At 38.7% G+C, this 24709-nt stretch overlaps 2 protein-coding genes across 2 annotated transcripts in view; one reads left to right on the top strand and one right to left on the bottom strand.

Annotated features, from left to right (window-relative positions):
* Positions 1–743: 743 nt before the first annotated feature.
* Positions 744–24172, bottom strand: armc6 (armadillo repeat containing 6). Its single transcript, XM_062959551.1, has 8 exons — positions 24016–24172; positions 13611–13749; positions 13424–13506; positions 10927–11512; positions 6758–6903; positions 4686–4817; positions 4478–4615; positions 744–1246 (listed from the first exon to the last, which is right to left on the bottom strand). The coding sequence occupies exons 2-8, from the start codon at positions 13729–13731 to the stop codon at positions 1034–1036; spliced, it is 1419 nt and encodes a 472-aa protein (XP_062815621.1). The 5' UTR covers positions 13732–13749; positions 24016–24172; the 3' UTR covers positions 744–1033.
* Positions 24173–24184: 12 nt separating this feature from the next.
* The window catches only part of sugp2 (SURP and G-patch domain containing 2), a 29469-nt gene continuing 28944 nt past the window's right edge, over positions 24185–24709 (top strand). The window contains exon 1 of the mRNA XM_062959550.1: positions 24185–24339. The gene's annotated coding sequence lies outside the window, so the exon portion shown is untranslated. The remainder of the gene's footprint in view (positions 24340–24709) is intronic.

Below are 24709 nucleotides of genomic sequence, written 5' to 3'. Positions count from 1 at the left end.
TTTTTGCAGGATCTCACAATTAAAGGTGCAGGAGCTCCTTTTGGCAGGATCTCCTAATTAAAGGCGCAGAAGCCCCTTTTTGCAGGATCTCCTAATTAAAGGTGCAGGAGCCCCTTTTTGCAGGATCTCCCAATTAAAGATACAGAAGCCCTTTTTGTAGCACCTCCCAATTAAAGATACAGAAGCCCTTTTTGTAGCATCTCCCAATTAAAGATACAGGAGCTCCTTTTTGCAGGATCTCCTAATTAAAGGTGCAGGAGCCCCTTTTTGCAGGATCTCCCAATTAAAGATACAAGAGCTCCTTTTTGCAAGATCTCCCAATTAAGGGTGCAGAAGCTCCTTTTTGCAGGATCTCCTAATTAAAGGTGCAGGAGCCCCTTTTTGCAGGATCTCCCAATTAAAGATACAAGAGCTCCTTTTTGCAAGATCTCCCAATTAAGGGTGCAGAAGCTCCTTTTTGCAGGATCTCCTAATTAAAGATACAGGAACTCCTTTTTACAGGATCTCCTAATTAAAGGTACGGAAGCCCCTTTTCGTAGCATCTCTCAAATAAAGATACAGGAGCCTCTTTTCACATGATCTTACAATTAGCTCACAATTACAGGTATCTCACAATTAAAGATACAGGAGCTCCTTTTTGCAGGATCTCCTAATTAAAGATACAGGAGCCCCTTTTTGCAGGATCTCACAATTAAAGGTACGGAAGCATTTTCGTAGCATCTCTCAAATAAAGATACAGGAGCCTCTTTTCACATGATCTTACAATTAGCTCACAATTACAGGTATCTCACAATTAAAGGTACAGGAGCCCCTTTTCGCAGCATCTCACAGTGACAGGTATCTCACAATTAAAGGTACAGGAGTCCCTTTTTCGCCCTCGCTCATTCTCTGGCAAGTCTTTTGGAACAAACCTTATTTGCGGACGATGGGAGTCGCCGCACACAAAAGAGGGGGGATTATGGGACCCGGAGTCCAAAGCACAGCATTTTGGGATTAATATTCCCCATGTTTTTTTGGGGAGGTTGTCGGGGTCTCAACGGGCCAGGCTTCCCTTCTGCCCGGTCCAGAGTTCGCGCAGCTCCACTTTGCAGCCCAGGTCTCGCAAGGCGGCTTTGGCCACATCGTCGCAGTCCCGGTGGGCGGCCCGGGCCTCTGCGATGAGGGTTTCGGCCCCCAGATCCAGGATGGGCTGCGAGAAGTCCTGGCTGTGCGCTACCAGGTTGCGGATGAGCATGCAGGCCTGCTTCTGCAAAATAATATAATTATAATATAGACTCAGTTAGCCCCTGGACAATATATGGCATGAAAATAATAATAATAATAATAGCTATGATATTTATTATTATTATTTATTAGCTATATTTATATCCCGCCCTTCTCACCCTGAAGGGGACTCAGGGCGGCTTATAAACTATATATATATATATATATATATATATACAATGTATTATATTATTAGCACAGCACAATATAAGCCCTACATAAGCATTATATATTATTACTGTATATAGTCGAGTATAAGCCTAGTTTTTCAGCCCTCTTTTTAAGGCTGAAAAAGCCCCCCTCGGCTTATACTTGGGTGAGGGTCCTGGTTGGCTTATATTTGGGTCAGCTTATACTCGAGAATATATGGTACATTTATTATTTTTCTCTATTATTATTGGTATTATTACATTTATTATTTTTCTCGATTATTGTTGCTACTACTACATTTATTTTACTCTATTTGTATTATTATTAATATATGTATTTCTCCAAGGATCTTATGTCTATGAGGCTGGAGGGCCATCTGCCAGGAGGGATCGGATGGTGTTATGTTAGGATAGGGTCGGACTGGATGGCCATCTGTCGGGAGGGATCCTATGGGGTTGGACTGGATGGCCCTTGAGGGACCCTGGGATTGTATGATGCTATAGATGTATTTCTCCAAGGATCTTATGTCTATGAGGTTGGAAGGCCATCTGTCGGGAGGGATCGGATGGTGTTTTGTTGGGATAGGGTCAGACTGGGAGGCCATCTGTCGGGAGGGATCGGATGGTGTTTTGTTGGGATAGGGTCAGACTGGGAGGCCATCTGTCGGGAGGGATCGGATGGTGTTTTGTTGGGATAGGGTCGGACTGGGAGGCCATCTGTCGGGAGGGATCGGATGGTGTTGTGGCAGACTGGGGTTGGCTTGGGGAACCCTGGGATTGTATGATGCTATAGATGTATTTCTCCAAGGATCTTATGTCTATGAGGCTGGAGGGCCTCTGTCGGGAGGGATTGGATGGTGTTGTGTTAGGATAGGGTTGGACTGGATGGCCATCTGTTGGGAGGGATTGTATGGGGTTGGACAGGATGGCTCTTGGGGGACCCTGGGATCGTATGATGCTATAGATGTATTTCTCCAAGGATCTTATGTCCATGATGTTGGAATGCCATCTGTCGGGAGGGATCGGATGGTGTCATGGCAGGATGTGATTGGACTAGATGGCCATCTGTCGAGAGGGATCGGATGGGGTTGGACTGGACGGCCCTTGGGGGACCCTGGGATTGTATGATGCTATAGATGTATTTCTCCAAAGATCTTATGTCTATGAGGTTGGGCCCTCTGTCGGGAGGGATCGGATGGTGTTGTGTTAGGATAGGGTCGGCCTGGGAGGCCATCTGTCGGGAGGGATCGGATGGTGTTGTGTTAGGATAGGGTCGGCCTGGGAGGCCATCTGTTGGGAGGGATCCTATGGGGTTGGACTGGATGGCCCTTGAGGGACCCTGGGATTGTATGATGCTATAGATGTATTTCTCCAAGGATCTTATGTCTATGAGGTTGGAAGGCCATCTGTCGGGAGGGATCGGATGGTGTTTTGTTGGGATAGGGTCAGACTGGGAGGCCATCTGTCGGGAGGGATCGGATGGTGTTTTGTTGGGATAGGGTCGGACTGGGAGGCCATCTGTCGGGAGGGATCGGATGGTGTTGTGGCAGACTGGGGTTGGCTTGGGGAACCCTGGGATTGTATGATGCTATAGATGTATTTCTCCAAGGATCTTATGTCTATGAGGCTGGAGGGCCTCTGTCGGGAGGGATTGGATGGTGTTGTGTTAGGATAGGGTTGGACTGGATGGCCATCTGTTGGGAGGGATTGTATGGGGTTGGACAGGATGGCTCTTGGGGGACCCTGGGATCGTATGATGCTATAGATGTATTTCTCCAAGGATCTTATGTCCATGATGTTGGAATGCCATCTGTCGGGAGGGATCGGATGGTGTCATGGCAGGATGTGATTGGACTAGATGGCCATCTGTCGAGAGGGATCGGATGGGGTTGGACTGGACGGCCCTTGGGGGACCCTGGGATTGTATGATGCTATAGATGTATTTCTCCAAACATCTTATGTCTATGAGGTTGGGCCCTCTGTCGGGAGGGATCGGATGGTGTTGTGTTAGGATAGGGTCGGCCTGGGAGGCCATCTGTCGGGAGTGATCGGATGGTGTCATGGCAGACTGGGGTTGGCTTGGGGGACCCTGGGATCGTATGATGCTATAGATGTATTTCTCCAAAGATCTTATATCTATGAGGTTGGAGGGCCCTCTGTCGGGAGGGATTGGATGGTGTCATGGCAGACTGGGGTTGGACTGGATGGCTCTTGGGTATAACATGAGTATTATATATTATTATATTGTTAAATGATATAGTAGACTTATATCATGGAGCTGGGATCGTATGATGCTATAGATGTATTTCTCCAAGGATCTTATGTCCATGATGTTGGAAGGCCATCTGTCGGGAGGGATCGGATGGTGTGTTAGGAGAGGGTCAGACTGGGAGGCCATCTGTCGGGGGGGATCGGATGGTGTCGTGACAGACTGGGGTTGGCTTGGGGGACCCTGGGATCGTATGATGCTATAGATGTATTTCTCCAAGGATCTTATGTCCATGATGTTGGAAGGCCATCTGTCGGGAGGGATCGGATGGTGTGTTAGGAGAGGGTCAGACTGGGAGGCCATCTGTCGGGGGGGATCGGATGGTGTCGTGACAGACTGGGGTTGGCTTGGGGGACCCTGGGATCGTATGATGCTATAGATGTATTTCTCCAAGGATCTTATGTCCATGATGTTGGAAGGCCATCTGTCGGGAGGGATCGGATGGTGTGTTAGGAGAGGGTCAGACTGGGAGGCCATCTGTCGGGGGGGATCGGATGGTGTCGTGACAGACTGGGGTTGGCTTGGGGGACCCTGGGATCGTATGATGCTATAGATGTATTTCTCCAAGGATCTTATGTCCATGATGTTGGAAGGCCATCTGTCGGGAGGGATCGGATGGTGTGTTAGGAGAGGGTCAGACTGGGAGGCCATCTGTCGGGGGGGATCGGATGGTGTCGTGACAGACTGGGGTTGGCTTGGGGGACCCTGGGATCGTATGATGCTATAGATGTATTTCTCCAAGGATGTTATGTCTATGAGGCTGGAAGGCCATCTGTCGGGAGGGATCGGATGGTACCTGGACGCCAGCCTCCCGGGGGTGTGTCTTCATGGCCTGGAGTGCCGCCAAGGCCCCGCCCCCTTCCATGATGACCCGGCAGTTCTCGGGCTTGCGCAGGGCCAGCATGCAGAGCGCCGCACAGCTCTGCTCACATACCTAAGAAGATTCGTTATAATTAGTCCCAATCCGCATTAACTCGACCATGTAGACACCCCCGAATACATACCTGGGGGCTCCCAAGGTGGCGGCTCATGGCCAGCACAATGAGGTCGGTCCCGCCGGCGTTGACAATGGCGTCCTTCACGTCGTCGTTGCCCGCAATGGCACGGATGGCGCTCAGCACCTGCTTCACCAGGTCCTGGAAGCCACAAATTAATTAATTATCATTAATAATCCATACATATCTGGACTCAATTATTCATCACATCCTGGGGAATTCTAGACATAACATCACTTATCAATAGGGTGGTATCTAAGCAACAATATAGTAATCTATAATACTAATAAGTAATAATATATGGTATATATACATACCATATTGATAATAATATTATTATGTAATAAATATAATATGACAAATAAATATAATATATTGTATATACATACCATATTGATGATAATATTATTATGTAATAATTATAATATGACTAATAAATATAATATATTGTATATACATACCATATTGATAATAATATTATTATGTAATAAATATAATACATTGTATATACATACCATATTGATAATAATATTATGTAATAAATATAATATCACTAATAAATATATTGTATATACATACCATATTGATAATAATATTATTATGTAATAAATATAATCTGACTAATAAATATAATATATTGTATATACATATAATATTGATAATATTATTATGTAATAAATATAATATATTGTATATACATACCATATTGATAATAATATTATTATGTAATAAATATATGACTAATAAATATAATATATTGTATATACATATAATATTGATAATATTATTATGTAATAAATATAATATGACTAATAAATATAATATATTGTATATACATACCATATTGATAATAATATTATTATGTAATAAATATAATATGACTAATAAATATAATATATTGTATATACATATAATATTGATAATATTATTATGTAATAAATATAATATGACTAATAAATATAATATATTGTATATACATATAATATTGATAATAATATTATTATGTAATACACATGACTAATAATATTGGTGGTATAGTACAATATAGTAATATACAATATTAATATTGTGCTATGCTAATAATATAATATATGTACATATAATATTGATCATCATATTGTAATATATATTGATAATAATACTATAATGTAATACAATATAATACTAATAATATATATTGATATTATATATTACATGTAATATAATATTGGTGGTATAGTACATTATAGTAATATATAATAATTATATTATATTATTAGCATAGCACAGTATATTATATGTGCATATAATATTGATCATCATATTATAATGTAATACAATATAATACTAATAATATATATTGATATTATATATTACATGTAATATAACTCATATTGGTATAGTACATTAAAGTAACATATAATCATTATACTGTGCTATGCTAATAATATAATATATTGTATGTACATATAATATTGTAATATAATACTTATAAATTTATATTATATATTACATGTAATATAACTCATATTGGTGGTATAGTACATTAAAGTAATATATAATCATTATACTGTGCTATGCTAATAATATAATATATTGTATGTACATATAATATTGTAATATAATACTTATAAATTTATATTATATATTACATGTAATATGACTAATAATATTGCTGGTATAGTACATTATAGTAATATATAATAGTAATACTGTGCTATGCTAATAATATATTGTATGTACTATAATATTATAATGCAATATAATACTAATAATAATACAATATAATAACATCATAATTATACATTACATGTAATATTACTATTAATATTGCAGTATAGGGCGGGATATAAATGTCGTATAGTGACATCTAAGCAACATTATTATTATTACTGTTAATATTATTGACATTGATCAATAACGCGACATCTAAGCAACATATTATTATTATTGACACTTATCAACAAAGTGACATATAATATTATTATTATTATTGCACTGATCAATAAAGTGACATCTATGCAACATCATTATTATTATTATTATTATTATTATTATTATTATTATTATTATTATTATTATTATTATTATTATTATCACACCTGGTGGTCTATGCAATCGGCCAGCAAGGCCACGATGAAGTTCAGTCCTCCCAAGTCCACGATGTCCTGGCAAAACTCATTCCGGACGGAAAGCCGGGCCAAAGTGGCGCAGATCTCGCTCAGGACGTCGCAGTCGTCGGTGAAGGCTGCGCAGAGAAGGAACATTTATATTTTATCACTAGCTTTGTCATATAATCCAGTTCAAATCAGATCATCTGTATTTTATGGACAGTGTGGAAGAGGCCCTGAGCGCCATTAAATGGCCAAGTGGGCAGCTAGGGAAAAAAGAGTTCTTCCTCTTCCTCTAATTTGGACTTTATTTTTCAAGGTTTTTTTGACTGAAAGACATATTTTGGATGACGATGTCTTTTGTGGCCAAATTTGGTGTGATTTGGTTCAGTGGTTTTGTGGTTTACTCAGTCCTACAAACGTACATTACATTTATATATATATACTAGCTGTGCCCGGCCACGCGTTGCTGTGGCGTTGTCTGGTGGTGTCTGTATTTTATAGGCAGTGTGGAAGAGGCCTAAGTGAGGCCTAACTCTGCCTGTCCCCTGGAGACCAAGTGGGCAGAGCTTAGCCTTCTAACTGGCAGCAATGGGATAAAAACAATTATTCCTCTCCCTCTAATTAGGACTTTATTTTTCTTTTCTTATTGTTGTATCAACCTAGAGGCGTGGATGAGGGGTTGTGTCGTCAAATTTCGAGGTTGGGGGGCCTGTAGTTTTGTGGGTTGCCGTGATGCCATCACTCTTTTATATATATATATATATATATATATATATATATATATATATATGATACAAATTACATTGTGTACATATTATAAACACAGTGGGGATGGCCATGTGTTATGTGGCCAAGTTTCGTGAGTTTTGGGTGTTTCGTTTTGCTGTTTAATTTAAGGCAGAAATGGTCAGAACCTTTATATATATATACTAGCTGTGCCCGGCCACGCGTTGCTGTGGCGAAGTCTGGTGGTCTGGGAAATAAAGTATTGAGGAATTGGTGGTAGTTAAGGTAAAGGGTAAAGGTTTTCCCCAGACATTAAGTCCAGTCGTGTCTGACTCTGGAGGTTGGTGCTCATCTCCATTTCTAAGCCAAAGAGCCGGCGTTGTCCGTAGACTCCTCCAAGGTCATGTGGGATGACTACATGGAGCGGCGTTACCTTCCCGCCGGAGCAGTACCTATTGATGCACTCACATTTGCATGTTTTCGAACTTCTGGGTTGGCAGAAGCTGGGGCTAACAGTGGGGGCTCTCTCCGCTCCCCCAATTCAAACCTGCGGCCTTTCAGTCCAGAAGTTCAGCAGCTCAGTGCTTTAACACGCTGCGCCATCAGGGGATATTATTTCCTAAAGGTTGTGAATATACAATATTTCTGATTGGTTTTTTTTGTTTGTTGGAGGCAAGTATGAATGCTGCAATTAGGAAAAATTATTAGTATGTAATGGCCTTGCAGCTTTAAAGCCTGGCTGTTTCCTCCCTGAGTGAATTTTTTGTTGGGAGGTGTTAGCTGGCCCTGATTGTTTCCTGTCTGGAATTCCCTTGTTTTCAGAGTGGTGTTGTTTGCGATATTTTATGTGCTTCTACTGTCTGTGGCCCTGAGAAAACAGAGGATTTGCCAGACTTTGATGATGGGAATACTTTGTTGGGAGGTGTTAGCTGGCCCTGATTGTTTCCTGTGTGGAATTCCCCTGTTTATTTACTGTCCTGGTTTTAGAGATTATATTGTTCTGCATTATTCTATCCCAGTAATTATTTCATATTAAAGAAGAATCTCACTTATCCAACATTCGCTTATACAATGTTCTGGATTATCCAACGCAGTCTGCCTTTTCATAATCAATGTTTTTTGTAGTCAGTGTTTTAAATTCATTGTGATATTTTAGTGGTAAATTTGTAAATACAGTACAGTAGAGTCTCACTTATCCAACATAAACGGGCCGGCAGAATGTTGGATAAGCGAATATGTTGGATAATAAGGAGGGATTAAGGATAAGCCTATTAAACATCAAATTAAGTTATGATTTCACAAATTAAGGACCAAAACATCATGTTAGACAACAAATTTGGAAGAAAAAGTAGTTCAATACACAGTAATTCTATGTAGAAATTACTGGATTTATGAATTTAGCACCAAAATATCACGATATATTGAAAGCATTGACTACAAAAATGCGTTGGATAATCCAGAACGTTGGATAAGTGAGTGTTGGATAAGTGAGACTCTACTGTAAATACTACATAGCATTACTGCGCATGGAACTACTTTTTCTGTCAAATTTGTTGTATAATATGATGTTTTGGTGCTTAATTTGTATAACGATTACCTAATTTGATGTTTAATTGGCTTTTCCTGAATCCCTTCTTATTATCCAACATATTCACTTATCCTGCCGGCCTGTTTACGTTGGATAAGTGAGACTCTACTGTATATTTCTAATCTTATATTATCTTCTTAGAACTAGATTATATGAGGCCCCTTCTTCACAGCTGTATAAAATGCACACTGAAGTGGATTATATGGTAGTGCGGAGTCAAGATAATCCAGTGCAAAGCAGATAATATAAGATTCTAAATGGGTTATATAGCTGTGTGGAAGGGCCTTGAGTCTACACTGCCATATAATCCAGTGCAAATTAGATAATCTGTGGAAGAAGACTCAGTGAGGCCTAAATCTGCCTGTCCCCTAACTGAAACCTGGCTGTCCCTTGGCTGGTTGCTAGGCAACCAAGTGGGCAGAGATTAGCCCTCTAAACTGGCAGCAATTGGATAAAAAAAATTATTGCTCTCCCTCTAATTAGGACTTTCTTTTTCTTTTCTTTTTGTTGTATCAACCTTGAGGCGTGGATGATGGGTTGTGTTGTCAAATTTTGAGGTTGGGGGGCCTGTACTTTTGTTGTTTTGTGAATTGCCGTGATGCCATCACTCTTTTATATATATAGATATATAGATAAACTAGCTGTGCCCGGCCATGCGTTGCTGTGGCGTTGTCTGGTGGTGTCTGTATTTTATAGGCAGTGTGGAAGAGGCCTAAGTGAGGCCTAACTCTGCCTGTCCCCTGGAGACCAAGTGGGCAGAGCTTAGCCTTTCTAACTGGCAGCAATGGGATAAAAACAATTATTCCTCTCCCTCTAATTAGGACTTTATTTTTCTTTTCTTATTGTTGTATCAACCTAGAGGCGTGGATGAGGGGTTGTGTCGTCAAATTTCGAGGTTGGGGGGCCTGTAGTTTTGTGGGTTGCCGTGATGCCATCACTCTTTTATATATATATATATATATATATATATATATATATATATATATATGATACAAATTACATTGTGTACATATTATAAACACAGTGGGGATGGCCATGTGTTATGTGGCCAAGTTTCGTGAGTTTTGGGTGTTTCGTTTTGCTGTTTAATTTAAGGCAGAAACGGTCAGAACCTTTATATATATATATATAGATAAACTAGCTGTGCCCGGCCACGCGTTGCTGTGGCGTTGTCTGGTGGTGTCTGTATTTTATAGGCAGTGTGGAAGAGGCCTAAGTGAGGCCTAACTCTGCCTGTCCCCTGGAGACCAAGTGGGCAGAGCTTAGCCTTTCTAACTGGCAGCAATGGGATAAAAACAATTATTCCTCTCCCTCTAATTAGGACTCTATTTTTCTTTTCTTTTTGTTGTATCAACCTAGAGGCGTGGATGAGGGGTTGTGTCATCAAATTTTGAGGTTGGGGGGCCTGTAGTTTTGTTGTTTTGTGGGTCGCCGTGATGCCATCACTCTTTTATATATATATATAGATATAGATAGATAGACTAGCTATGCCTGGCCGCGCGTTGCTGTGGCTTATGGGAATCTTAGGAGTTTATTTTTCTTTTCTTTTTGTTGCATCAACCTAGAGGCGTGGATGAGGGGTTGTGTCGTCAAATTTCGAGGTTGGGGGGCCTGTAGTTTTGTTGTTTTGTCGGTCGCCAGTTAGAAGGCTAAGCTCTGCCCACTTGGCCTCCAGGGGACAGGCAGAGTTAGGCCTCAGGCCTCTTCCACACTGCCTATAAAATACAGACACCACCAGACAAGGCCACAGCAACGCGATGCCATCACTCTTTTATATATATAGATATGCAATGCCTAGGATGTGTACTAGTGTTGCGTGGAGACGCTTCCCCCACTCGCTCACCCTTGGCGGCTTCGATGAGCACGGCCAGGCCGTTGTGGTCGACCACGATGCTCTTGGCGTGCTGGTGGGCGTGTCCGAAGGGCGCCCGGATGTCGTCGTCGAAGGTCATGACCCTGAGGCCCAGGCAGGCCTCGCGCACCACCGGGGCCCGCCGCCCGTGTCGCAGGATGGCGCCGGTGAGCAGGCCCAGGGCGCCCGCCTCCACCATCTCCTGCCGGTTGCGCTCGTGCTTGAGGCAGGCGTGGCGCAGGCAGCGCAGGGCGGCCAGGGTCGACTCGGCCTCTTCCGCTTCCTCGGGGCCGCCCTCCCGCAGCGCCCGCAGCACCACCTCCCTCCCGCCGGCCTCCAGCAGGTCCGGCTGGCCCTCCAGCAGCGCCCCCAGCGCCCCCAGCGCCCTGCGCAGAGAGCAGCGCCCCTCCCCGGACAGGCGGCAGGCGGCCAGCACCGCAGGGTAGGCGCCCTTCTGCCCCGCCAGGAAGCGCACCGACACCTCCGCCCGGCACTGCTTCGCCAAGCTGACCAGCAGATCGTCCACTCGGCCCCAGTCGGAGGCGTCCAGGAGGGCCTTCTGGAGGGAGTCCAGCGTCTGGAGAGAAGAATTCAGAAGCCTCAGGGCACCATCCGATCCCCCCCCAGCAGATGGCCATCCAGCCTCAAGACACCACCCGATCCCTCCCAACAGATGGCCATCCAGGCTCATCAGCATCAGTAGGCTCATGGAGAAATAGAGTTATAGAACCACAGGATCCTATAGGCATAGGCAGCAAGACACCATCTGATCTGTCCCAACGGATGGCCATCCAGCCTCATCGGCATTATCAGGCTCATGGAGAAATAGAGTTATAGAACCACAGGATCCTATAGGCATAGGCAGCAAGACACCATCTGATCTGTCCCAACGGATGGCCATCCAGCCTCATCGGCATTATCAGGCTCATGGAGAAATAGAGTTATAGAACCACAGGATCCTATAGGCATAGGCAGCAAGACACCATCTGATCTGTCCCAACGGATGGCCATCCAGCCTCATCGGCATTATCAGGCTCATGGAGAAATAGAGTTATAGAACCACAGGAGCCTATAGGCATAGGCAGCAAGACACCATCTGATCTGTCCCAACGGATGGCCATCCAGCCTCATCGGCATTATCAGGCTCATGGAGAAATAGAGTTATAGAACCACAGGAGCCTATAGGCATAGGCAGCAAGACACCATCTGATCTGTCCCAACGGATGGCCATCCAGCCTCAAGACACCACCCAATCCCTCCCAACGGATGGCCATCCAGCCTCATAGGCATCAGCAGGCTCATGGAGAAATAGTTATAGAACTACAGGATCCTATAGGCATCCAGTCCCCCCTTCTGCCAGGCAGCAAGACACCATCTGATCCGTCCCAACGGATGGCCATCCATCCTCAAGACACTATCCAATCCCTCCCAACAGATTACCATCTAGTTTCAAGACACCATCCCTCCAGACAGATGACTATCCAGCCTCAAGATGCCATCCGATCCCTCCCAATAGATGACCATCCAGTCTCAAGACACTATCCCTCCAGACAAATAACCATCCAGCCTCAAGACACAATCTGATCCCTCCCAATAGATGGCCATCCAGCCTCAAGACACCATCCAATCCCAATATATGTCCTTCCATCCTCAAGACACCATCCAATCTGTCCTAACAGATGACCATCCAGCCTCAAGACACAATCTGATCCCTCCCAACGGATGACCATCCTGCCTCAAGATGCAATCTGATCCCTCCCAATGGATGACCATCCAGCCTCAAGACACCATCCCTCCCAATAAACGTTCATCCAGCCTCAAGACACCATCCAATCCCAATATATGTCCGTCCAGCCTCAAGACACCATCCAATCTGTCCCAACAGATGACCATCCAGCCTCAAGACACCATCCAATCCCTCCCAACAGATGGCCATCCAGCCTCATAGGCATCAGCAGGACCATAGAGAAATCTTACTATGGAATCAAAGAGTTGGAAGGGAACCCCAAAGGGCATCCAGTCCACCCCCTTTCTGCCAGGCAGGAAGACACAAACCAAGCCCTCCAGACAGATGGCCATCCAGCCTCGAAGGCATCAGCAGGCTTATGGAGAATAATAATAATAATAATACAATATAATAATCATAATCATAATCATAATATAATCTATTTCTCTGCCAGAAGTTGACCACAGTATAATAATAATAATAATAATAATAATAATAATAATAATATAATCTATTTCTCTGCCAGAAGTTGACCACAGTATAATAATAATAATAATAATAATAATAATAATATAACAATATAATAATAATAATAATATAATCTATTTCTTACTGGCTGGGTAGGCCAGAATGGATTGAAACTTCCCTCGATTTTGACACTAGATTCCTATGGGTGCAGATTCCTATGGGTGCAGGCTAGGATCGCATTGGCTTATTTTGCTGCTGCATCACACTCTTGGCTCATTTTGTGTTCAATTTCACCTGTAAAATGGCATGTTTCTGCTCCGCTCCATCCTCAGAGGTGGGATTCGGTGCCGCCTTCACGATGTTGGTCAAATCCACGCCTGGAAAAGTGATCGAGAGAGGGGAAAGCTGCATAATAATATATTATTGATACTTACGTCAATATTATTACTATTATTATTAATATTATTATTAGATGGGATACCTTGAGACTCGAATTGCTGGACGGCTTCGGCCACGGCCTCCTCGGGATCCATGCCGAACTCGGCCATATTTTCCTGCACCACATCATCAAAGGTTTCCTGGCTAATCCGTTTGGATGCCATTTCACTTATTTTCCTAACCTGCGAAGAAGAAACAAAGGCAGGAAGACACAATCAAATCCCTCCCGACAGATGGCCATCCAGCCTCAGCTTTATAATAATTACAATAATAATAAGAATAGAGTCCTAAAGTTGGAAGGGATTCCAAAGGATAGTCCAATAGCTTTTGGCCAGGCAGGAAGACACAATCCGATCCCTCCCGACAGATGGCCATTCAGCCTCTGCTTAATAATAATAATGATAATAATAATAATAGTAATAATAATAATAATAATAGAGTCCTAAAGTTGGAAGGGATTCCAAAGGATAGTCCAATCGCTTTCGGCCAGGCAGGAAGACACAATCCGATCCCTCCCGACAGATGGCCATTCAGCCTCTGCTTAATAATAATAATAATAATGATAATAATAATAATAGTAATAATAATAATAATAATAATAGAGTCCTAAAGTTGGAAGGGATTCCAAAGGATAGTCCAATCGCTTTCGGCCAGGCAGGAAGACACAATCCGATCCCTCCCGACAGATGGCCATTCAGCCTCTGCTTAATAATAATAATGATAATAATAATAATAGTAATAATAATAATAATAATAGAGTCCTAAAGTTGGAAGGGATTCCAAAGGATAGTCCAATCGCTTTCGGCCAGGCAGGAAGACACAATCCGATCCCTCCCGACAGATGGCCATTCAGCCTCTGCTTAATAATAATAATAATGATAATAATAATAATAGTAATAATAATAATAATAATAATAATAGAGTCCTAAAGTTGGAAGGGATTCCAAAGGATAGTCCAATCGCTTTTGGCCAGGCAGGAAGACACAATCCGATCCCTCCCGACAGATGGCCATTCAGCCTCTGCTTAATAATAATAATGATAATAATAATAATAGTAATAATAATAATAATAATAGAGTCCTAAAGTTGGAAGGGATTCCAAAGGATAGTCCAATCGCTTTCGGCCAGGCAGGAAGACACAATCCGATCCCTCCCGACAGATGGCCATTCAGCCTCTGCTTAATAATAATAATAATAATGATAATAATAATAATAGTAATAATAATAATAATAATAATAATAATAATAATAATAATAATAATAATAATAGAGTCCTAAAGTTGGAAGGGATTCCAAAGGATAGTCCAATCGCTTTCGGCCAGGCAGGAAGACACAATCCGATCCCTCCCGACAGATGGCCATTCAGCCTCTGCTTAATAATAATAATGATAATAATAATAATAATAGTAATAATAATAATAATAATAATAATAATAATAATAATAGAGTCCTAAAGTTGGAAGGGACTCCAAAGGATATCCAATAGCTTTTGGCCAGGCAGGAAGACACAATCCGATCCCTCCCGACAGATGGCCATTCAGCCTCTGCTTAATAATAATAATAATGATGATAATAATAATAATAGTAATAATAATAATAATAATAATAATAATAATAATAATAATAATAATAGAGTCCTAAAGTTGGAAGGGATTCCAAAGGATAGTCCAATCGCTTTCGGCCAGGCAGGAAGACACAATCCGATCCCTCCCGACAGATGGCCATCCAGCCTCAGCTTAATAATCATAATAATGACAATAATAACAACAACAACAACAACAATAATAGAGTCCTAAAGTTGGAAGGGACTCCGAAGGATATCCAGTCCAATCGCTTTCGACCAGGCAGGAAGACACAATCCGATCCCTCCCGACAGATGGCCATCCAGCCTCTGCTTAATAATAATAATCATCATCATCATCATCTATCTTGTTTGCTGTGTCATAATAATAATAATAATAATAATAATAATAATAATAATAGAGTCTTAAAGTTGGAAGGAACTCCAAAGGCTATCCAGTCCAATCGCTTTCGGCCAGGCAGGAAGACACAATTTGATCCCTCCCGACGGATGGACATCCAGCCTCAGCTTAATAATCATAATGATAATAATAATAGTAAATCCAGCATATCTATCTTGTTTGCTGTGTCATATGATAAAGTAATAATAATAATAATAATAATAATAATAATAATAATAGAGTCCTAAAGTTAGAAGGACTGCAAAGGATATCCAGTCCAATCGCTTTCGGTCAGGCAGGAAGACACGATTCGATCCCTCCCAACAGATGGACATCCAGCCTCTGCTTAATAATAATAATGATAATAATAATAATAATAATAATAATAATAATAATAATAATAATAGAGTCCTAAAGTTGGAAGGGACTCCAAAGGATATCTAGTCCAATTGCTTTCGGCCAGGCAGGAAGACACAATCCGATCCCTCCCGACAGATGGCCTTCCAGCCTCTACTTAATAATAATGATAGTAACAATAATAATAATAATAATAATAATAATAATAATAATGCAGTCCTAAAGTTGGAAGGGACTCTAAAGCACATTCAATCCAACCGCTTTCGGCCTGGCAGGAAGACACAATACGATCCCTCCTGACAGATGGCCATCCAGCCTCTGCTTAACAACAACAATAATAATACAACAACAACAACAACAACAACAATAATAGAGTTCTAAATTTGGAAGGGACTCCAAACGACATTCAGTCCAACCGCTTTCGGCCAGGCAGGAAGACACAATCCGATCCCACCCGACAGATGGCCATCCAGCCTCTGCTGAATAATAATAATAATAGTTAATCCAGCATATCTATCTTGTTTGCTGTGTCATACAATAAAGTAATAATAGCAATAATAATAATAATAATAATAATAATAATAGAGTCCTAAAGTTGGAAGGGAACCCTAAGGATATCCAGTCCAATTGCTTTCGGCCTGGCGGAAAAACACAATCCAATCCCTGCTGACAGATGGCCATCCAGCCTCTACTTAATAATCATAATAACAATAATAAAAATAACAACAATAATAATAGAGTCCTAAAGTCGTAAAGGATTCCAAAGGACATCCAGTCCAACTGCTTTCAGCCAGGCAGAAAGACACAATCCGATCCCTCCTGACAGATGGCCATCCAGCCTCTGCTTAACAACAACAACAACAATAATAGAGTTCTAAATTTGGAAGGGACTCCAAAGGACATTCAATCCAACCTCTTTTGGCCAGGCAGGAAGACACAATACGATCCCTCCCGACAGATGGCCATCCAGCCTCTGCTTAATAATAATAATAATGACAACAACAACAATAATAATAATAGAGTCCTTAAATTGGAAGGCACTCCAAAGGACATTCAGTCCAACTCAATTCTAACATAAAGGAAGACACAATACGATCCCTCCTGACAGATGGCCATCCAGCCTCTGATTAACAACAACAATAATAATAATAATAATAATAATAATAATAATAATAGAGTCCTAAAGTTGGAAGGGATTCCAAAGGACATTCAGTCCAACCGTTTTCGGCCTGGCAGGAAGACACAATATGATCCCTCCCGACAGAAGGCCATCTAGCCTCTGCTTAATAATAATAATAATAATAATAATCCAGCATGTCTATCTTGTTTGCTGTGTCATACAATAAAATAATAATAATAATAATAGAATCCTAAAGTTGGAAGGCACTCCAAAGGACATCCAGTCCAACTCAATTCTAACATAAAGGAAAACACAATACGATCCCTCCTGACAGATGGCCATCCAGCCTCTGATTAATAATAATAATAATGACAATAATAATAATAATAATAATAAAGTTGGAATAATAGAGTCCTAAAGTCCTAATAATAGAGTCCAGTCCAACTCAGCCGAAGCCAGCGGGACCGCATCCTGATTCGGCTTCCTGACCAAAGAGCCCAAAAACAGCACTGCGGATTTTCCTTGCAAAATAAAATTAAAATAAAATAATATTAAATAATTAAAAAGAAAGGCATTTATAGCCGGGAAGGAAAGAAAAATGTGCTGAGCCAGACTTCAAAGTGACACCGTGATCTGTGTCAGGTTTGCCCAGAGTTCTCTATAAGGCAATGCGACGGCATCCTGGGATTTATAGTTTGGCAAGGCCTCATTATTATTTATTATTATTTATTTATTAGCTACATTTATAGGCCGCCCTTCTCACCCCGAAGGGGACTCGGAGCGGCTTACAAATTAAATTTACATACAATATTATATGATTAGCATAGCACAATACTGGCAATAAATCACCATATTGTACTACATAAATATATTGTAATATTATTAATAATATTACATGGAATATGATCTATATACTGCAATATTATTAATAATATTACATATACAGTAGAGTCTCACTTATCCAACACTCGCTTATCCAACGTTCTGGATTATCCAACGCATTTTTGTAGTCAATGCTTTCAATATATCGTGATATTTTGGTGCTAAATTCATAAATCCAGTAATTTCTACATAGAATTACTGTGTATTGAACTACGTTTTCTTCCAAATTTGTTGTCTAACATGATGTTTTGGTCCTTAATTTGTGAAATCATAACTTAATTTGATGTTTAATAGGCTTATCCTTAATCCCTCCTTATTATCCAACATATTCGCTTATCCAACATTCTGCCGGCCCGTTTATGTTGGATGAGACTCTACTGTAATATATAATATATATTATATTATTAGTATTATATTGTATTGCAAAATAACATTAATATTATATGCATATACAATATATTATATTATATTTTATATAATGCATAATATTGTATATTATATATATTATTATCTATTTATTTAACACATTTATATCCCGCCCTTCTCACCCCGAAGGGGACTCAGAGCAGCTTACACATTAAATTTACATACAATATTACATTATTAGCATAGCATTACCATATTGTACTATATCTATATCCATATACTGTAATAATATGAATAATATTACATGTCATATATAATATACAATTAATATTGTATTATTAGTATTATATTGTATTGCAAAATAATATTAATATTATATGCATATACAATATATTATATTATATATAATGCGTAATATTATATATTATATATATTATTATCTATTTATTTAACACATTTATATCCCGCCCTTCTTACCCCGAAAGGGGATCCAGAGCAGCTTACGAATTAAATTTACATACAATATTATATTATTAGCATAGCACAATACTGGCAATAAATTAAATCTATATACTGTAATATAATTAATAATATTACATGGAATATGTAATATATAATTAATATTATTGTATTATTAGTATTATATTGTATTGCAAAATAATATTAATATTATATCCATATATAATATATAATACATAATATTATATATTATATATATTATTATCTATTTATTTAATACATTTATATCCCGCCCATCTCACCCCGAAGGGGACTTAGAGCGGCTTATGAATTAAATTTACATACAATATTATATTATTAGCATAGCACAATACTGGTAATAAATTACCATATTGTACTATATCTATATACTGTAATATTATTAGTAATATTACATTTATTAATTTATTTATTTAACTTGTATACCGCTACTCCCAGTTTGCAGAAATAGATTAAAACAATACACTTGGCTTTAAAATAACAGTAAAAACAATAAAAACAGACATGTAATATATAGTATATAATTAATATTATTATATGGTATTATTAGTATTATATTGTAATATTACATGTAATATATAATGTACTAGCTGTGCCCGGCCACGCGTTGCTGTGGCGAAGTCTGGTGGTATGGGAAATAAAGTATTGAGGAATTGGTGGTAGTTAAGGTCAAGGGTAAAGCTTTTCCCCTGACGTTAAGTCCAGTCATGTCTGATTCTGGGGGTTCGTGCTCATCTCCATTTCTAAGCCGAAGAGCCGGCGTTGTCCGTAGACTCCTCCAAGGTCATGTGGGATGACTGCATGGAGCGGCGTTACCTTCCCACCGGAGCAGTACCTATTGATGCACTCACATTTACATGTTTTTGAACTTCTGGGTTGGCAGAAGCTGGGGCTAACAGTGGGGGCTCTCTCCGCTCCCCCAATTCAAACCTGCAGCCTTTCGGTCCAGAAGTTCAGCAGCTCAGCGCTTTAACATGCTGTGCCATCAGGGGATATTATTTCCTAAAGGTTGTGAATATACAATATTTCTGATTGTTTTTTTTTTTCTGTTGGAGGCAAGTATGAATGCTGCAATTAGGAAAAATGATTAGGATGTAATGGCCTTGCAGATTTAAAGCCTAGCTGTTTCCTCCCTGAGTGATTTTTTTGTTGGGAGGTGTTAGCTGGCCCTGATTGTTTCCTGTCTGGAATTACCTTGTTTTCAGAGTGGTGTTGTTTGCGATATTTTATATGCTTCTACTGTCTGTGGCCCTGAGAAAACAGAGGATTGGCCAGACTTTGATGATGGGAATACTTTGTTGGGAGGTGTTAGCTGGCCCTGATTGTTTTCTGTGTGGAATTCCCCTATTTTCAGAGTGTTGTTCTTTATTTAGTGTTCTGATTTTAGAGATTGTATTGTTCTGTTTTATTATACCACATTAATTTTTATATATTCTGATTTTAGTGTTTTTGAATACTTGGAGCCAGATTGTATTCATTTTCACGGTTGACCGCAACACAATAATAATAATAATAATAATAGTAAGGATAGTAATGATAGTAATAATAATGACTTTGGTAATACATAGTGCTTCACTGCCTTCTCAGCTTCCTTTCTGGAAGAATCCTTTCTTGGGAGGTGTTAGCTGGCCCTGATTGTTTCCTTTGTGGAATTTCTAATTTCCTTGCTTTATTTACTTTCTTTATTTCTTTATTTCTTTATTACTGTCCTGGTTTTAGAGATTATATTGTTCTGCATTATTCTATCCTAGAAATTATTTCATATCAAAGTAGAATCTCACTTATCCAACATTCGCTTATACAATGTTCTGGATTATCCAACACAGTCTGCCTTTTCATAATCAATGTTTTTGTAGTCAGTGTTTCAAATTCATTGTGATATTTTACTGGTAAATTTGTAAATACAGTACAGTAGAGTCTCACTTATCCAACATAAGTGGGCTGGCAAAATGTTGGATAACCGAATATGCTGGATAATAAGGAGGCGTTAAGGAAAAGCCTATTAAATATCAAATTAGGTTATGATTTTACAAATGAAGCACCAAAACATCATGTTAGACAACAAATTTGGCAGAAAAAGTAGTTCAATACGCAGTAATGCTATGTAGTAATTAGTATATTTATGAATTTAGCACCAAAATATCACGATATATTGAAAACATTGACTCCAAAAATGCGTTGGATAATCCAGAATGTTGGATAAGTGAGACTCTACTGTAATTACTACATAGCATTACTGCGCATGGAACTACCTTTTCTGTCAAATTTGTTGTATAATATGATGTTTTGGTGCTTAATTTGTATAACGATGACCTAATTTGATGTTTAATCAGCTTTTCCTGAATCCCTTCTTATTATCCAATATATTTACTTATCCTGCCGGCCTGTTTATGTTGGATAAGTGAGAGTCTACTGTATATTTCTAATCTTATATTATCTGCTTAGAACTGGATTATATGAGGCCCCTTCTTCACAGCTGTATAAAATGCACACTGAAGTGGATTATATGGCAGTGTGAGGTCAAGATAATCCAGTGCAAAGCAGATAATATAAGATTCTAAATGGGTTATATAGCTGTGTGGAAGGGCCTTGAGTCTACACTGCCATATAATCCAGTGCAAATTAGATAATCTGTGGAAGAAGCCTAAGTGAGGCCTAAATCTGCCTGTCCCCTAACTGAAACCTGGCTGTCCCTTGGCTGGTTGCTAGGCAACCAAGTGGGCAGAGATTAGCCCTCTAAACTGGCAGCAATTGGATAAAAACATTTATTGCTCTCCCTCTAATTAGGACTTTATTTTTCTTTCCTTTTTGTTGTATCAACCTAGAGGCGTGGATGATGGGTTGTGTTGTCAAATTTCGAGGTTGGGGGGCCTGTAGTTTTGTTGTTTTGTCCACTGCCCTGATGCCATCACTCTTTTATATATATAGATAGTTAATATTATATTGTATTATTAGTACAGTAGAGTCTCACTTATCCAACACTCGCTTATCCAACATTCTGGATTATCCAATGCATTTTTGTAGTCAATGTTTTCAATATATCGTGATATTTTGGTGCTAAATTAATAAATACAGTAATTACTACATAGCATTACTGCATATTGAACTACTTTTTCTGTCAAATTTGTTGTACAACATGATGTTTTGGTGCTGAATTTGTAAAATCATAACCTAATTTGATGTTTAATAGGCTTTTCCTTAATGCCTCCTTATTATCCAACATATTCGCTTATCCAACGTTCTGCCGGCCCGTTTATGTTGGATGAGACTCTACTGTATTACATTGCAAAATAATATTAATATTATATGCATATACAATATATTATAATATTATATTATATATAATAAATATATATTGCATAATACAATATTATAATATATATATTACATAATATTATATATAATATACAATATCTATATATATAAAAGTGTGATGGCATCACGGCGACGCACAAAACAACAAAAGTACAGGCCATCCAACCTCAAAATTTGACAACACAACCCATCATCCACGCCTCAAGGTTGATAGAACAAAAAGAAAAGAAAAATAAAGTCCTAATTAGAGGGAGAGGAATAATTGTTTTTATCCAGTTGCTGCCAGTTAGAAGGCTAAGCTCCTCCGACTTGGTCTCCTAGCAACCCAAAAAAAATAAAATAAAAAACACTAAAAAATTAATACAATAAAATACTATAATAACAGAAAATAACTAAAAATAATACAAGAAAATAATAAAATATGATAAATAAAAATATAACTTACAATAAAATTAATTTAAAAATGCAAATAACGTCAAATAAAAATTACACAACAATTTTTAACCAATACCACCACCACTTTGCCACAGCAACGCGTGGCCGGGCACAGCTAGTAATATATATATATATATATATATATATATATATATATATAATATTATTATTATTATTATATATATATATATATATATATATATATATATATATATATAATATTATTATTATATATATACACACACATACACAGGAGCCCCTGGTGGTGCAGCGGATTAAACTGCTGAGCTGCTGACTGAAAGGTTGGCAGTTCGAATCCATATATATAATATTATTATATTATATATATATAATATTATAATATTTTATATATATATATATATATATGTATATATATAGTATTATTATTATATATATACACACATACACATACACATGAGCCCCTGGTGGTGCAGCGGATTAAACCGCTGAGCTGCTGACTGAAAGGCTGGCAGTTCGAATCCATATATATAATATTATTCTATTATATATATATATATATATATATATATATGTATATAATTATATATATATATATATATATATATATATATATATATATATATATATATAATATTATTATTATTATTATATATACACACATACACATACACAGGAGTATTATTATTATTATATATATACACACATACACATACACAGGAGCCCCTGGTGGTGCAGCGGATTAAACCGCTGAGTTGCTGACTGAAAGGTTGGCAGTTTGAATCCATATATATAATATTATTCTATAATATATATATATATATATATATATATATATATATATAATATTATTATTATTATTATATATACACACATACACATACACAGTATTATTATTATTATATATACACACATACACATACACAGGAGTATTATTATTATTATATATATACACACATACACATACACAGGAGCCCCTGGTGGTGCAGCGGATTAAACCGCTGAGCTGCTGACTGAAAGGTTGGCAGTTCGAATCCATATATATAATATTATTCTTTAATATATATATATATATATAATATTATAATATATATATATATATATATAATATTAATATTATTATATATACACACATACACATATACAGGAGCCCCGCTGAGCTGCTGACCGAAAGGTCGGCAGTTCGAATCCAGGTGAGCTCCCACTGTTAGCCCCAGCTTCTGCCAACCTAGGAGTCTGAAAACATGCCAACCGCCCATGGCCTCTCCCCTAACCCTTTCCTTTTTATGGCACACAACAAACAGAGAAATCGAACAACTGACCATACTAGAAAAGTGACAGGTCCTGGGATGTATAGTTCACCCACAACCAGAGAAACTATGATCTCCAGTGATGATGGATCTGGACCAAACTTGGCACATAGAAGCCATGTGGATCTAGACAATACAGACTGATTTATATATTATATATATTATATATACATATATAGGGATAACTAGATATATAAAAACCTCATATTATATGTTTATACCTACCTTGATCTCCACTAAAAGGGAAGCAGAAGCATAATGGGCACAATATACCTGGGATGTCCCTCGGCGCGCACCGTAGGGTCTCAAGGCTCACAACGAGGCGCCTTTGCTACATCGCTTTGGCCCCGCGCAGCCGCCGTAGCCCGATCGCCACGTGACGTCAAGGCCGAGCGCCACAAAGCGGTCTGAACTGCGCATGCGTGGAGCTAGGCGGCTTGAACGAGAGAGAGAGAGAGAGAAAAGCCTTGCCTGCGCGCATGCGCGTTGGAGACGGCTTCCTTAATGGCGGCGTCCTTTCTGAGGCGATTTTGAGTGCGAGTTGGCTGGGTAGGTTTTATTTATTATTTACTTATTTACATTATTTTTAGCTGTGAAAGCAAACTAAAGCTTGCATTTCTTATTCCTTGTGCTCAAAACATGATATTTATATATATATATACACATAACCCTGTGTGCTATATATACTTACATGTAGTTTTAATGTATATTGTGTTATATATGTCTGTATAGAATATATATACTGTATGATATATGTGTGTGTCTGCATATAGTATTTATTTATGCATATAATATACCCTGATAAATAGGTTTGTGTATATTATATATTATATATATTATTATTATTTAATAAATATTATTAATATTTATTTATGCATATAATAGACCCTGATAAATAGGTTTGTGTATATTAATTATT

Source organism: Anolis carolinensis, unplaced genomic scaffold (assembly GCF_035594765.1).
Source record: "Anolis carolinensis isolate JA03-04 unplaced genomic scaffold, rAnoCar3.1.pri scaffold_7, whole genome shotgun sequence".
Classification (NCBI taxonomy): Eukaryota; Metazoa; Chordata; class Lepidosauria; order Squamata; family Dactyloidae; genus Anolis; species Anolis carolinensis.
The sequence above is the reverse complement of the archived record's forward strand: the minus strand, read 5'-3'. Positions and strand labels throughout refer to the sequence as shown.